The 16,206-nt window shown below is 36.2% G+C and overlaps 1 protein-coding gene across 2 annotated transcripts in view; it reads left to right on the top strand.

Annotated features, from left to right (window-relative positions):
• ERMP1 (endoplasmic reticulum metallopeptidase 1) overlaps positions 1-16,206 on the top strand; it is a 52,669-nt gene that overhangs the window by 33,708 nt on the left and 2,755 nt on the right. For both annotated transcript variants that reach the window (XM_069474193.1, XM_069474192.1), the window contains 2 exons: positions 359-474; positions 16,043-16,206. In XM_069474193.1, the coding sequence (XP_069330294.1) occupies positions 359-474; positions 16,043-16,206 (280 nt within the window). The remainder of the gene's footprint in view (positions 1-358; positions 475-16,042) is intronic.

The following is a 16,206-nucleotide window of genomic DNA, read 5'->3' as shown; positions in this document are numbered from 1 at the left end:
TTTTGCTTCTTCAAATTTACAAAGTATTTCTTCTAGAAAACTGAGTAGTTAGAAAGGTCAATCTCAAATTGTCTTATTTCTGGTAAGATTTTATGGTTTGGCGGTGAAGGATTGGATGAGAAGAAATAGGATGTGTAGTGGAATCAAGATCACCTAGGTAACTCCTTTGTTCTTAATGGGAAAGTTTTATTATACAATAGCCTGAGAGCTTCAGAGGAACTGGCATTGTTTATCATATCTATCAGAGTTTATTTTCATACCCCCAAATGTGTTCATATTTGCTGAATACATCCATGAGTTATAGATTGCTGTCAACTCATAAAGCATCCTAAAATATTGAAGCTATCTTTCTAAATAGGAAAAACTGGTATCTTCCTGCCCCAGAAGTTTCTCCAAGAAATCCTGCTCATTTCAGACTTATATCCAAAGAACAGACACCTTGGGATTCTACAAAGTTGACCTTTGAAGCAACAGGCAAGTCATATGACAATTTTTTCTTCTCTACTTCATTTAAACGTTTTGTTAAGTGGCATGTATGTTGTTCCCTCAGATATATCACAGTGGCCAGCAACTTGGGAAGAGCTTATAGTATTTCTAAAACCAATTGAAGCTGGTTATGATCTCTTAACAAAAATTTAATAGGTTTCATTTTTTAGAGCAGTTTTAGATTTACAGAAAAATTGAGCAGAAAGTACAGAATTCCCATATCCTTTCATACTCACACCGAGCTTCCCCTATTAACATCTCCCATTAGAATAGTATATTTGTTACACCTAATGAGCCAATATTGATATATTACTATTAACTAAAGTCTATAGTTTCATTAGGGTTCACTTTTTGTGTTGTACCATTCTGTGGGTATTGAAAAATGCATGATGTCATGTATTTACCATTACAGTATCATACAGAATAGATTTACCACCCTAAAAACACTCTGTGCTCCACCTATTTATCCCTCCCTTCCTTCCTACTCCCCCTAGCAACCACTGATCTTCTCACTGTCTCTATGGCTTTGCCTTTTCCACATGTCACACAGCTGGAATCATACAGTATGCAGCTTTTCCAGTGGAGTTCTTTCACTTAACAATATGCATTTAAGGATGCTCCATATCTTTTTGTGGCTTAATAGCTCATTTCTTTTTCTGTAAGTTTTTTTTGTCAACTTTGTTTTTTCTTTCCTTTTTTTAATTTTAATAGATTTAGGGGTACAAATTGAATTCCGTTACATGCATATATTGTATAGTGGGGAGGGCTGGGTTTTTAGTGTACCTATTACCCAAGTAGTGTACGTTGTACTCCAAAGGTAATTTTTCATCCCTCATTTCTTTTTATTACCAAATAATCCACTGTATAGATGTACCAGTTTTCTGTACCACAGTTATCCATATTATTTGAATAAAGCTGCTATAAACATTCCTGTGCAGGTTTTTTTGTAGATGTAAGTTTCAGTTCATTTGGGTAAATACTTAGGAGCACAATTGCTGGATTTCATGGTAAGCATAGTTTAGCTTAGTAGGGAACTGCCAAACTGTCTTCCAAAGTGGTTGTACCATTTTGATTCCCACTAGCAGCGAATCAGAATTCTACATCTATTGTTCTACATTCTCACCAGCATTTGGTGCTGTGCCAGTGTTTTGGGTTTATTCTGATAGGTGTACAGTGGTGTCTCATTGTTTTAATTTGCAATTCCCTAATAACATAAGATGTAGAGCATCTTTTCATATGCTTATTTGCCATTCATATTTCTTTAGTTATGTGTCTGTATCGGGTTTTTTATCCATTTATCAATTGGGTTTTTGCTTTCTTATTGTTGACTTTTTAAGAGTTCTTTGTATATTTGCATATAAGTCCTTTATCAATATGTGTTTTGCAAATATTTTCTCCCAGTTTGGTTTGTCTTTTCATTCTCTTAACAATGTCTTTTGGAGAACAGAAGCTTTAAAATTTAATGAACTCTAACATAAACAATTTTTTCTTTTGTGGATCTTGTCTTTGATGTTGTATATAAAACTCATTGCCAAACCCAAGGTCCCAAGATTTTCTCCTATGTCATGTTTTAGAAATTGTTTATTTTTGCATTTTACACTTAGGTCTGTGATCCATTTTGAGTTAATTTCTATACAAGATATAAGGTCTTTGTCTAGATTCATTTTTTGCATGAGGATGTTCACTTGTTCAAGTATCATTTGTTGAAAAGACTATTCTGTCTCTCTTGAATTGTCTTTACTTCGTGTATCACTTGACTGTATTATTAATAGTATGAGTCTATTTCTGGGCTCTCTGTTTTATTGATTAATTTCTCTATTATTTTGCCATTACCACACTGTCATGATCACTGTAGCTATATAGGAAGTCTTGGGTAATATCAGTCTTCCAATTTTGTTCTTCTCCAGTATTGTGTTTTGTCTTTTGCCTTTCCATGTAAACTTTAGAATCAGTTTGTCAATATTCACAAAATAACTTGCTAAGGTTTTGATTGGGATTGCACTGAATGTCAAGTTGGGAAGAAATGACATTTTAACAATATTGATTTTTCCTATCCTTGTCATGGAATATCCTGCATTTATTTGTACCTTGTTGGATTTCTCTCATCAGAGTTTTGTAGTTTTCCTCATATAGATCTTGTATATGTTTTGTTAGATTTATTCCTAGGTAGTTTATTTTGTGGGGTGCTAATGTAAATGGTATTGTTCATTGATCATGTATAGGAAAGCAGTTGATTTTCATATATTAACCTTGTCTTCTATAACTTTGTTATAATCCCTAGGAGGGTTTTTCTTTTTGGTCAGTTCTTTCAGATTTTCTAAATAGACAACAGTTTTATTTCTTCCATCCCAATCTATGTACCTTTTATTTCCATTTCTTATCTTACTGCATTATCTAGGACTTTCAGTTTGATTTTGAAAAGGAATAGTGAGAGGTCATCCTTGCCTTGTTTCTGATCTTAGCAGGAAAGCATTTAGTTTCTTTTCACTGAGTATGATGTTAGCTGTAAGGTTTTTGGTAGATGTTCTTTATCAAGTTGAGGAAGTTCTCCTCTATTCCTAGTTTACTGAGAGTTTTTATAATGAATGGGTGTTGGATTTTATCAAATGCTTTTTCTGCATCTGTTGATACAATCATGTGGTTCTTCTTCTTTAACCTGTTGATGTAGGATATAATAGATTACATTAATTGATTTTGAACGTTGAACCAGCCTTATATACCTGGGATAAATCTCACTTGGTCATTTGTAGACTACTTTTTGTACATTGTCAGATTCGATTTACTGATACTTTGTTGAGGATTTTTGCTTTTGTGTTCATGAGAGAAACTGGTCTGTAGTTTTCTTGTATTGTCATTGTCTAGTTTTGGTATTAGGGTAATGCTAGTCTCAGAATGAGTTAGTAAGTATTCCCTCTGCTTCTGTCTTCTGAAAGGCTTTGTAAAGAATCGGTAAAATCTGACTAAGTGTAGTGGCTCATGCCTGTAATCCTGGCACTTTGGGAGGCTGAGGTAGGAGCATCACTTGAGGCTGGGAGTCTGAGACTAGTCTGGGCAATATAGTGAGAGCCCATCTCTACAAAAAATACAAAAATTAGCTGGGTGTGATGGCGTGTGCGTGTAATTCTGGCTACTCAGGAGGTTGAGGCAGAGGATCACTTGAGCCCAGGAGTTTGAGGTTTCAGTGAGCTATAATGATGCCACTGCAGGCTAGCCCAGGTAAAACAACAATAACAAAACCAAAAAGTGTCAAAGTGAAATGTCAGAGATACCAACTGTCAAACTAATACTTTGGATTAAATTTGTCTTCTTGTTCTAGTTTATTAAGGTGAAAGCTTAGATTATTGATTATCTTTTAGACCAATAATCTTAGATCATCTTTTCTAATATATGCATTCAATGCTATAAATTTTGTTCTAAGCACTGTTTATGCTCCATCCTACAAATTTTGTTAGACTGTATTTTCATTTTAATTTAGTTGAAAATATTTTAAAAGTTTTTTTTGAGATTTCTTATTTGACCTATTTGTTATTTAGAAGTATGTTCTTTAATCTCCAAATAATTTGGAATTTTCCAGCTATTTTTCTCATATTGATTTCTAGTTTAATTTCATTGTGGTCTGAGAGTATACTTTGTATGATTTTTATTCCAAATTTGTTAAGATGTGCTTTATGGTGCAGGGTGTGGTCTCTCTTGGTGAATGTTCCATGTGAGCTTGAAAAGAATATATGCTGCTGTTGCTGGATGAAAATTTTATGCATGTCACTTAGATCCAGTTGATTGATGATGTTGTACAGTGCGACCTTACTGATTTTTTGCCTGCTGGATTTGTCAGTTACTGATGGAAGGGTGTTGAAGTCTCCAATTATAATTTTGAATTTGTCTTTCTCATTCAGTTCTATGAGTTTTTGTGATGCTCTGTTGATAGGTGTATCTTCTTAGAGAACTGACCCTTGATCATTATGTATTGTTCCTATTTATTCCTGATAATTTTTCTTGTTCTGAAGTCTGCTTTGTCTAAAATTAATATAGCTTTCCAGCTTTCTTTTGATTAGTGTTAGCATGATACAGCTTTCTCCATCCATTTAATCTATATGTATCTTCATGCTTAAAGTGAGTTTCTTGTAGACAACACATAGTTGGGTCTTGCTTTTTTATCCACTCTGACAATCTGTCTTTTAATTGGTATATTTAGACCACTGATGTCCAACATGACTGTCGATATAGTCGAATTAATAATATCTACTGTATTTGTTACTATTTTCTTTTTTTTGTCCTTGTTCTTTGTTCCTTTTTTTTTGTTTTCCACTCTTTTTCTGTCATCTATGGTTTTTATTTATTTATTTATTTTTAAATTTTATTTCAGCATATTATGGGGGTATAAAAGTTTAGGTTACATATATTGCCCTTGCCCCCCCGTCTTCTGTGGTTTTAATTGGACACTTTATATTATTCCATTTTCTTTCCTTTCTGATAAATATCAGTTATACTTTTTTCTTTACTTTTTTTAGTGGTTGCCCTAGAATTTGCCATATATATTTACTACTAATCCAAGCCCACTTTCAAATAACTCTATACTGCTTCACAGGTAGTATGAGTACCTTATAAGAACAAAATAACAAAATAATCCAATAATAATATCCTTCCTGTCCCCTGTATCATTGCTAGTGTTTATTTCTCTTATACATAAGCATACATAATCACACACGTTGTTATTATTTTAAACAAACTATTATCTGTGAGATCAGTTAAGAATATGAAAAATAAGTTTTTATTTTACTTATTCCCTCTCCAGTGCTCTTCCTTTCTTTATGTAGATCCAAATTTCTGACCTATATTATATTTGCCTTCTTGGGTTTTAATTGGACATTTTGTATTGTTCTATTTCTGTATGCTTAGCATATCAGTTATACTTATTTTGGTGGTTGCTGTAGAGCTTGCAATAAATCCACTTTCAAATAACACTATACTTACTGCTTCATGGGTAGCACATATACTTTATAATATAGTATTCACATTTCCTCCCTTCCTAGGATTTCTGTAAAGTTGACCTTTGAAACAACAGGTAATCATTTGACTGTTTTTTCTTCACTCTTTCACTTCTTAAACTTTTTAATAAATTGTATATGGTTTTTATTTCTCTCAAATTAATTATAGTGACCAGCAACTTAAGAACCTTATAGTGTTTCTAAAAGAAATTGAGGCTGGTTATGATTTCTAAGGAGGCTTATTGAAAAACTTTTAGTGTCAGATATTGGTTCATTGTCAGATCCATAACAGCATTTGGCCTGGCATTGGCAGACATTATAACTTTGTTTACCTTTCTTGGTACGTTTTATTCCCTTTTCCGTCTTTAAAACTGGTAGTTAGCTTTTCTAGCTTCTCATCTGGTGTTTTGGACTCTAAATCTTCTCTCCAGGACATCTTTTATGGTGATGCCAGTTTAGCTATTAAAAATAGATTTCATTATGTTACTTCCCAACTCAAAAAACTTTTAATGAATTTCCTATTGCCTGCAGAACAAGTTCAGAATCTTTAGCAGAACCCAGTGTAGGTCTTTGGTAATCTGGCCGTTGTATATATTTCAGGCTTTTTTCAGCTCTCCCCTTGCTGGACTCCATAGCCACATGCAACCCTTGTTTGTGTCCAGTACACTCCTTCACTTCTGGTGAGAGTGATAGGCTCTCAGTACCACCTCCTACTCAAACTCTACCCTTCTCTTCTTGGAAATCTTCTTATGTGAAGATTTCTCTGACCCTCCTTTCCCATCTACTCCAACAAAGTGAGCAACTGCCATCCTTCCACTTCTTCCTCCCTCTGTACGTATCTCTGTTGTAGCACTAACCACCTGTATTGTGATTATTTAGTTCATGTCTTAGTTTTCCATTAGAATTTAAGGGAGGCAGATATGGATGGGTTTTCATTTATCTCTGTATTGTTGGCATCCAGTATAATCACTGCACAGGATGAGCACTCAAGACACATGTTGAATTGTTAAATTTGGCAGTTTTTTTCTTTTAAAGCAGTCTATCTGGGCAGTTATCACTCAGTGGGTAGACAGAGATGCTTGAGAAAAGGGGAAGAGAAATGTTAAGACAGGAAATTTTCTCATCTTCAGAAGCTATTAATATAAGGGTTTGCTTGCCTGTGGGTTTTGTTTTTAAACTAAGCAAACCAGGATGGTCTCTTTTCCTTTCAAATGTCTTTGTCTTTTCAGGAAGTGTGATGGTTATTTTATGTGTCAACTTGGCCAGGCCATGGTACTCAGATATTTGGTCAAACATTATTCTAGATGTTTCTCAGAAAATATTTTTTGAGTAAGATTAACGTGTAAGTCAGTGGACTTTGAGGAAAACAGATTGCCTTCCATAATGTGGGTGGGCCTCATCCAATTAGTGAAGACCTTAAGAAAAAGACTGCCCTCCCCCCAGGAGAGGGACTTTTGCCAGCAGACTGCCTTCAGACTCATAATGCACCTTTTCTTGGGTCTCCAGCCTCTGCACCTACCCTGCAAATTTCTCTCCCCATGCCCTCCCACCCTGTCTCAGTCTCGATACACATCCTATTGGTTGTGCTTCTCTAAAGAACCTCAATACAGGAAGTTCACTTTTAAAAGTTCCCACCATTCTTGGGCATATAGGAATAACATTCATCAGGCGTCATGCAGATGGGAGGGGGGAGGGAGGGGATGGGTATATACATACATAAGGAGTGTGATGCGCACCGTCTTGGGGGGGCAAGGGCAATATACACAACCTAAACATCTATACCCCCATAATATGCTAAAATAAAAAATAAATAAAAAGGGGGGAAAAAAGAAGTTCCCACCACTGTTCACTCTGTACTTTCTTTTTTGAGTACTACTCACATAGTAGAAGGTTGTCTGGAACTTTCATGAGTGAAAAACATTTTCAAACATAACTTTTCCCTTTGCTTACTTTATTTATTTATATATTTTTTCAAGGCCTAATTTGCATATGGCAAAATATAAAGATCTTACACAGTTACATTAGTTTTGGTGAAAGCATAGATATACCCATGTAACCCTCATCTTTATCAAGATATACATAAAACATTTCCATCACCGCACTAAGTGCCTTTCCAGTCAGTCTCCTTGACCCCCAGAATCAACCACTCTTCAGATTTTTACATTCACAGAGTAGTTTGACCTGTTCTTGAACTTCATATAAATGGAATCATCCGGTAGCCAGCCAGCCATACATGCAGCTTCCACATCCACAGATTCAAACCAACTGCAGATTGAAAATACTTGAAAACAAACAATAAAAAATAACACAATAAAAAAATACAGATAAAAATACAGTATAGCAACTGTTTACATAGCGTTTACATTGTGTTAGGTATTATGAGTAATCTAGAGATGATTTAAAGTGTATGGGAGGATCTGTATAGGTCATATGCAAATACTATGCTATTTTGTGGAAGGGACTTGTACACCCATGAATTTTGGTATCTGGGGTAGAGGGGTGGGGTGTCCTGGAACCAATTCCCTGTGAATACCAAGGGATGATTATAATTTTCTGGGTCTGGGTTTTTGACATTGAGCTATGTTGCTTTGAATATCAGTAGTTTGTTCCTTTCTTTTGCTGAGTAGTGCTCATTGTATGAACATGTCACAGTTTATCATTCTCTCGTTGATGGGCGCTTGGGCTGTTTCCAGTTTTGGGTTAATATGAATACAGCTGTTATGAACATTCTTGTACAAGGCTTTTTAGGAACATGTTTTCCATTTCTTTTGGATAAATACATAGGAGTGGAATTGTTAGGTTATTAGGGTTGACTTATGTTTAATTTTTTAAAATTGTTTGTTCTATTTTTAAGTCCTACTGGTAATATGTGAAAGTTCCGGTTGCTCCACATTCTATTTGCTGTAGTTGGTCCTTTTCATTTTATCATTTCCAGTGGATGTTTCGTAGTATCTCTTGCATTTCTTTGATAATGAATGATGTGGGACACTTTTTCAAGTGCTTATTGGCCATATTTTGCTTTGTTTCTTCATGTCTTTTCCCTTTTTTAAAAATCAGGTTTCTTATTGATATGTGTGAGTTTATATGTCCCAGATAAAAATCCTTCATCAGATATATATGTTGTGAAGATTTTCTTATGCATTCATTTTCTTAATGATGTCTTTTGATGTGCAGTTTAAAATTTTTGTGAACTTGAATTTATCAGGGTTTTTCAGGATCAGTGCTGTATATGTTCTCCCTAAAAAAATCTTTGCCTACCCAGTGGTCACAAAGATGGATCCTTATGTTTTCTCCTAGAAGCTTTATAGTTTTAGCTTTTATGTTTAGGCTTATGACCCGCTTTGAATTAATTTTTGTGTATGGTGTGAGTTGTAGGGATCAAGGCTCTTTTTTTCTTTATGTATAATCCAGTTGTCCTAGCACCATTTGTTGAAAAAGACTTTCCCCATGAAATTGCTTTGGCACCCTTGTCAAAAATCATTTGTATACATGTGGGTCTATTTGTGAACCAGTTACCACAATTTTACTTATGGAAGCTTTATAGTTTAACGATTGAAAGAGTTAAGCTCCTTTGTAGTGTTTGTTTTTCAGCACTTTCCTTGCCATTTTTGCTTGTTTTTGTTTGTTTCCCTTGCTATTTTTTGTTTTTCCGTATGAACTTTAGTAATAACTCATCTAAATTTAATTTAAAGCTAATTGCTTATTGGTATTTTTTGAGTATCATAGTAAATTTACAAATAAACTTCAGGAGCACTAACATATTGTTGAGTTATCCTATTCAAGAAGTGGGAATGAATTTTCCTTTGTTCAAATCTATTTTTATGTCTTTGAGGAGTGTTAAAGAATTTTCCTATCTAGATTTTGTTGCTATTTTAATTGGGGGATTTTGCTACCATTATGTCCTCTAACTGGTTATTTTTTTGTATGTCTGAAGGCAATTGATTTCTGTATGTCAATGTTATGTCCTGGCACCTCAATGAAGCTGTTATTTTTTTGTTAGTTTAATCATTAATACTCTAGGATTCTTCAGGTATACCAGGGATTGCTAAACTTTTTCTCTAAAGAGACAGACAGTAAATATTTCAGGCTTTCCTTTCTTTCTTCTCTTTTTTGTTAATTACCTTTTAAAAATATAAAAACCATTCTTAGTCTGAGGGCTGTGCAAAAATAGATCTTAGGAATGATTTATTGACTACTGCATATTATTTGCGAATGTAGTTTTATTTCTTCTGTATCAATTCTTATGCCTCTAATTTATTGTCTAATTGGCTAATAATTCTTGCACAGTATAGAACAGTTATAGATACAGTGAGCATCCTTGTCTTGCTCCTGGTATTAGTACAGAGGCCTGTAGTGTTTTCTCATATGTGAGATACTGGGCTTTGGACTAAGGTACATATACATATATTTTTTATCATGTTCAGCAAGCATTCATCAATTGTCATTTTCTTGAATTCTAAAAATCAGGAAGGGGTGTTTAATTTTGTGAAAGGTTTCTTTTTCAGCATCTACAAAGGTAATCGTGGGATTTTTCTCAGTGTCTTTCTTTTTTTGTTGCCTATTATTTTCTTAATGTGATCTTGGATTTTGTTTGCTAACGTTTTTGAGAAATTTGGCATTAATACCCAGGGACGCTAATGGTGTTTTTTTTCTTTGTGCTTCATCAGATTTAGGTGTTAATGTTATACTTCATAAAAAACCAATTAGTTTTCCTTCATTTTCAATGTCTTGGGACAATTTATGGAACATTGGAACTATTTTGGTTGAAAAGTTGGCTTGAATTCCGCTGTGAACCAACCCCATTGGGGCCTGGGGCCTTTTTTGGTGGGGTAGTTCCTTAATAACTTTTTCTAGGGAAATTGGTCTGTTTAAACTTTATATCTGTATTGTGTTCAGTTTTGGTAATATGTATTTTCCTAGAAAATGACCGATTTCTTTTCCGTTTTCAAATTTATTGGTATAGAGGCTTGCAAAGTAATCATGTGATTTTTAAAAATTTCTTTTATTTAAATAATTTTATCTTTTTGTATATTTGTGTTTTCTCTGCTCTACTCCCCTTCCCCTTGCCCCTTTCTTAATGAAGTTAGCTAGTGATTGTCTTATTTTGTTAATTAAAAAAAAAAAAAACCCAAATTTTTATTTTATTATTATTTTTTTGAGACAGAGTCTCACTCTGTTGCCCGGGCTAGAGTGCCGTGGCGTCAGCCTAGCTCACAGCAACCTCAAACTCCTGGGCTCAAGGAATCCTACTGCCTCAGCCTCCCGAGTAGCTGGGACTCCAGGCATGTGCCACAATGCCTGGCTAATTTTTTCTATATATTTTTAGTTGTCTGGCTAATTTGTTTCTATTTTTAGTAGAGACGGGGTCTCTTGCTCAGGCTGGTCTCGAACTCCTAACCTCAAGCAATCCTCCCGCCTCAGCCTCCTAGAGTGCTAGGATTACATGAGTGAGCCACCATGCCCGACCATTTGGTCTGTTTTATTCTGTTCTTTATTTCATTAATTTCTGCTTTTATCTTTTAATCCTTCCTTGTGTTTCCTTTTGGTTACTTTGTTGTCCTTTTTTACTTAAGTCATTTTTTAGAATTTTACTTTACTGAAAAAATACTTAACTGTTATGAATTATCCTCTTATCACTGCTTTCATTTATCTAATAGTATCTTTTTAAAGAAGTCTATAATTTAAATATTTCTTTCACTGATGAGTCTTTAATGGAAGATTTTTTTTTTTTTTTTTTTGAGACAGAGTCTCACTCTGTCGCCTGGGCTAGAGTGCCGTGGTGTCAGCCTAGCTCACAGCAACCTCCAACTCCTGGGCTCAAGCGATGCTCCTGCCTCAGCCTCCCGAGTAGCTGGGACTACAGGCATGCGCCACCATGCCCGGCTAATTTTTTTTATATATATTTTTAGCTGTCCAATCATTTCTTTCTATTTTTTAGTAGAGATGGGGTCTCACTCTTGCTCAGGTTGGTCTCGAACTCCTGACCTTGAGTGATCCTCCCGCCTCGGCCTCCCAGAGTGCTAGGATTACAGGCGTGAGCCACCGCGCCCGGCCTGGAAGATCTTTTAATTTCTAGATGGAAGCTGTTTTGTTAATAATAACTTCAGATTTCATTAAATTATGATGTGTTGATAAAATTTCAATTTTATATAACTTCCTGATATTTCCTGTATGACCCAATATTTGATTTTATGAATGTTTCATGTTCACCTGAGAAAGGTGTATTCTGTATTATCAGTACATAAAGTTTGATATATATAAGTTGAGCATCCCTAATCTGAAAATCCAAAATCCAGAATGCTATAAACTCAGTTTTGCGTACTGATATGACACTACAAATGGAAAATCTCACACCTGATCTCATATGACAGGTAGCAGTCTAAACACAGGAGCACAAGACATGGTTTATTCAGCATTCTCAAGGCAAAAAAGGCCCTCCCAGTCCCCTTCAGTGGCTGTACGTCTTTTCCTTGCACACACAGATTCCTCCATGCAAGCATGCCCGTAAAGGTATAAACGGCGCATGTGTACTAACGGCAGGTCCTCCATGATGCCTCCTCTGGGGCTTAGACTTGTGTGCATTACTCACTGTGTTTTTTTGCTTATTCTCTGCTCTGTGGTATAAAGATATTATTGAAAATGTCAAAAAGGACTGCATGATACCCATAAGGTAATGCAAATATTCCAAAATCCATAAAACTCCAAAATATGAATCATACTTACTAGTCTCAAGCATTTTGGGTAAGGAATTCTCAACCTGTATATATCCATATGATCTACTTCATTGATGATTATGTTTAGGTTTTCTATATCATCATTTATTTTTTGTTCAATCTGTGTGTCTTATACTGAGTGGAATATAGAAGTCTCTTATTGGTGTGTCTTAGTATATGCATTCTTCTTGCATCTCCTGTAGTTTTCTCTATAAAGCAGTTGCTATATTATTTCGTGCATAGATATTCAGAATTTTTAGTGGGTAAGTTAGGTCTATTTACATTTTTTTTTGACTGATACATTTGGTCTTAACTGTCACAATATTTTATAATTACATATGTTGCTTTATTTGCTATATCCCTTTTTCTATGACATTTCTTCTATGTTCTTTAAAAGATTTACTAGCATTTATGAATGTTTATATTTGTTTTAATCTCCTATTTGACTTTTTACTATCTATTAGTTTTTAAATGGTATTCTTTTAACTCGCACCAATTAGCCTATACAACTGTTTGCTTATTCTAGTAACTTTCCTTTTTTCTTTCTCATTTCCTCCCAACTTTTGTTACAACATGTAATATTTGTACATTTATCTTCCATCTTTACCACAAAATTTGTTTCAGTAATACATATATTAAAATCCTCACTATAGCAAGTTCTTTTGCTGAAGATTTTGCAGTTATTTCTTGGTTGGATGAAGCTTATCCTCTAGACTAGTGGTCCCCAGCCTTTTTGGCAGTGGGGAGTGGTGTCATGAAAGATAATTTTTCCATGGATGGGGTGGTGGTGGTTTCGGAATGATTCAAGCATATTATATTTATTGTGCAGTCAGACCTCTCTGCTACAGATAATCTGTATTAGCAGCTGCTCCCCAGAGCTAGCATCACTGTCTCAGCTCATCAGGAGGATTCTCATAAGGAGGGCACAACCTTGATCCCTCGCATGCACAGTTCACAGTAGGGTTTGTGTTCCTATGAGACTCTAATGCCGCTGCTGATCTGACAGGCGCAGCGTATTGGTGACATGAGCGATGGGGAGCAGCTGCAAATACAGATGAAGCTTCTTTCGCTCACCTCTTGCTATGTGGCCCAGTTCCTAACAGGCCACGGACGGGTTCCAGTCTGTGGCACAGGAGTTGGGGACCACAGCTCTAGACTTCTGAAGGGCTTATGAGTGCTATGTTCCTGTATGTTTAAAACTGGTTTTCTATAACCCTGACACCTGAAGGTTACAAGCTGGTGGGCACAAAATCTTTCGTTCACATTTTCCAGTAATGAGTTTTTCAAAAATCACTGTTCTGTTGTTACTTGTTTCATATATTGTTTTTGCATAGTCTGATACCGGTGTTAATTCTTCTTTTGCCCCATGAGGTATTTGAGAGTCTTTCTTTGAAATCTAATAGTTTTACTAGGTTATTTCTTGAAGTTGTCTGTTCTTGGTTAATCTTCTAAGGCTGGGGTCCCCAACCCCTGGACCACATCACCACCTGAGTTCTGCACCTCCCCCCACCCCCGTACATGGAAAAATTATCATCCATGAAACTTAGGAACCAGGTTGCACAGCAGGAGGTGAGCAGCGCAGGCGGAGCTTCATCTGTATTTACAGCCGCTCGCCATCGCTTGCATCACTGCCTGAGCTCCGCCTCCCCCTCACTGGTACCAACAAGGTTGGGGGCCCCTGTTCTAAGGTGCCCAGGAGGCCCTTTCAATGTGTAGATTCAGGTCTCCTTTTGTTTCTGGAAAGTTTTCTTGGATTATAGTTTTAAATATGAGTTCTATTCCATCGTTTTGTTTTTCTTCTTCTGGGATACAAATTAAGTCAATGTTATTTCTTTTTGACCTACCTTCCATTTTTACCACTCTCTGAACTTTTTATTAAGTTCTTGCTTTTTCTCGTTTTTATTTTCCTTGCTTTTCTTTAGTGCCCATCATTAAATTTTCATTTGAATCTTTTCTGCCCTTGGGCATCTTATAATATAGCCTTCATTTCTAAGGTAATTTTGCCTTTTTCTTCTATGTCTTTCCTGAGTTCAGTCAGTCCTTTTAATCTCTCCTGGTAGTTTGTCTACTTTAAGGTGTAGAAATTTCCGATTCATGGTGGGGGTTTTTATATCTTCAAATGTTTGTGAGAGTGTATTTAGGTTTAGTTTGGAGTGTTGCCTTAGAGTTTTCTTCTGTTTCATGGTCCCCACATGCACCCCCTGCCCTTGGCAGAATTTTCTTCAGTTGAGATGTTAAGGTTCTCATTTCTGATGTTTTTATAACTGTATGGATCTTTCTATCCCTTTCTTTTTCATTTTTGTGGCATTAGGTATTTTGTAAGATTCCCAGCCAATGGCTTGCTTTTCTGTCAGTATAACAAACTCTAGATCCTTTAATATTTACTTTGATGTGGGTAAATTACATATCTTCAAATTTTTTTTGTTTTGCTTTTGTCTTTCAGGACCCTTAAGTTTTCCTCTTTTGCTTCTTTCACCTCTACCACCCAAATGCCAAAGGACACCTCTCCATCCTTCCTTCCCTTTATTTGTCCCCTAGAAGCTGCTTTTGAAGACTGACACCTCAAACAGTGGGCACTTTTAAGTCCCTTCCATGTAAATCTTGTTCTAACTGGACACTATAGTAGTATTTTCAGATTCAGGGGGATTTACTTGGATTGCCACAAAGCCTTGCAGCATGAGCAGGGTGGGCACAAGCATGGGAGATTGTTTCCTGAGATTTTTTTTTTGAGACAGAGTCTCACTCCGTTGCCCAGGCTAGAGTGAGTGAGTGCCATGGTGTCATCCTAGCTCACAGCAACCTCAAACTCCTGGGCTCAAGCAATCCACCTGCCTCAGCCTCCCGAGTAGCTGGGACTACAGGCATGCGCCACCATGCCCGACTAATTTTTTCTATATATATTTTTTAGTTGGCCAGATAATTTCTTTCTATTTTTAGTAGAGACGGGGGTCTCGCTCTTGCTCAGGCTGGTCTCGAACTCCTGACCTCGAGCAATCCTCCCGCCTTGGCCTCCCAGAGTGCTAGGATTACAGGTGTGAGCCATTGCGCCCGGCCGTTTCCTGAGATTTTTAAATTTATGGTTGATTCACATTTGGGTATGTTTTATCTTCAAGTTAGGCCGAGAATGTGGTTTTTGTATGATTTTGTTTAATTTTATTTTTATTTATTTAATTTTTTAGAGATGGGAGTCTCACTGTGTTGCTCAGGCTGTTCTTGAATTCCTGGCCTCAAGCAGCCTTTCTGCCTCAGCCTCCCAAGTAGTTCTGACTATAGCTGTGAGCCTCTGTTGCCCGGCTCCTTATTCTAATTTTGGTTTGACTGGCACTGTTGTCAGTTTCCTTGGCAGTCCATGGTGATGATTAAACTGTCAGCACTGAGCTGATGTTTCATCTTCCTGCTTAAAGGGAAAAACTGGTAAAAAAATATTTTAGGGTTACATATCAACTGTCTGAAAATTACAACTCTGTTCATAATATTAATACTATCCTATTCAGTACTGTTATAGCATGTTGCAGTTTTCCCAACACTTTCACATGCTGCTTCTAATCATTCCCCAAAAGAGATTAAATAAGTTCCTAATGTCATGCAGCAATTGAGTGACAGGCCCACGTCTTAACACAGGCTTTCTCATTTAGATTCTGTGCCTTTTCTGCTATGCTTCATTACTTAACCTTGATACGTACTGGATGTCCAAACTGGTGAACCTCCATTAGGTTTATAGTGAGTATATTTAAAAGTAATACAAGGCATGAACCTTCATAGTATGGTGTATGGTTTGGGTGGTGGATTAATTGCTGTTTTCTGTTGATGCATTTTAAAGGACTGATTTAACTGTTCTTTCTTCCTCTTATCTTACAGGACCAAGCCATATGTCATTCTATGTTCGAGCCCACAAAGGGTCAACACTTTCTCAGTGGTCTCTTGGCAATGGCACTCCAGTCACAAGTAAAGGAGGGGACTACTTTGTATTTTACTCCCATGGACTCCAGGCGTCTGCATGGCAGTTCTGGATAGAAGTACAG

The sequence above is a fragment of the Eulemur rufifrons genome, chromosome 7 (genome assembly GCF_041146395.1).
Source record: "Eulemur rufifrons isolate Redbay chromosome 7, OSU_ERuf_1, whole genome shotgun sequence".
Taxonomy (NCBI): Eukaryota; Metazoa; Chordata; class Mammalia; order Primates; family Lemuridae; genus Eulemur; species Eulemur rufifrons.
This window is presented reverse-complemented; position numbering and strand designations above follow the sequence as displayed.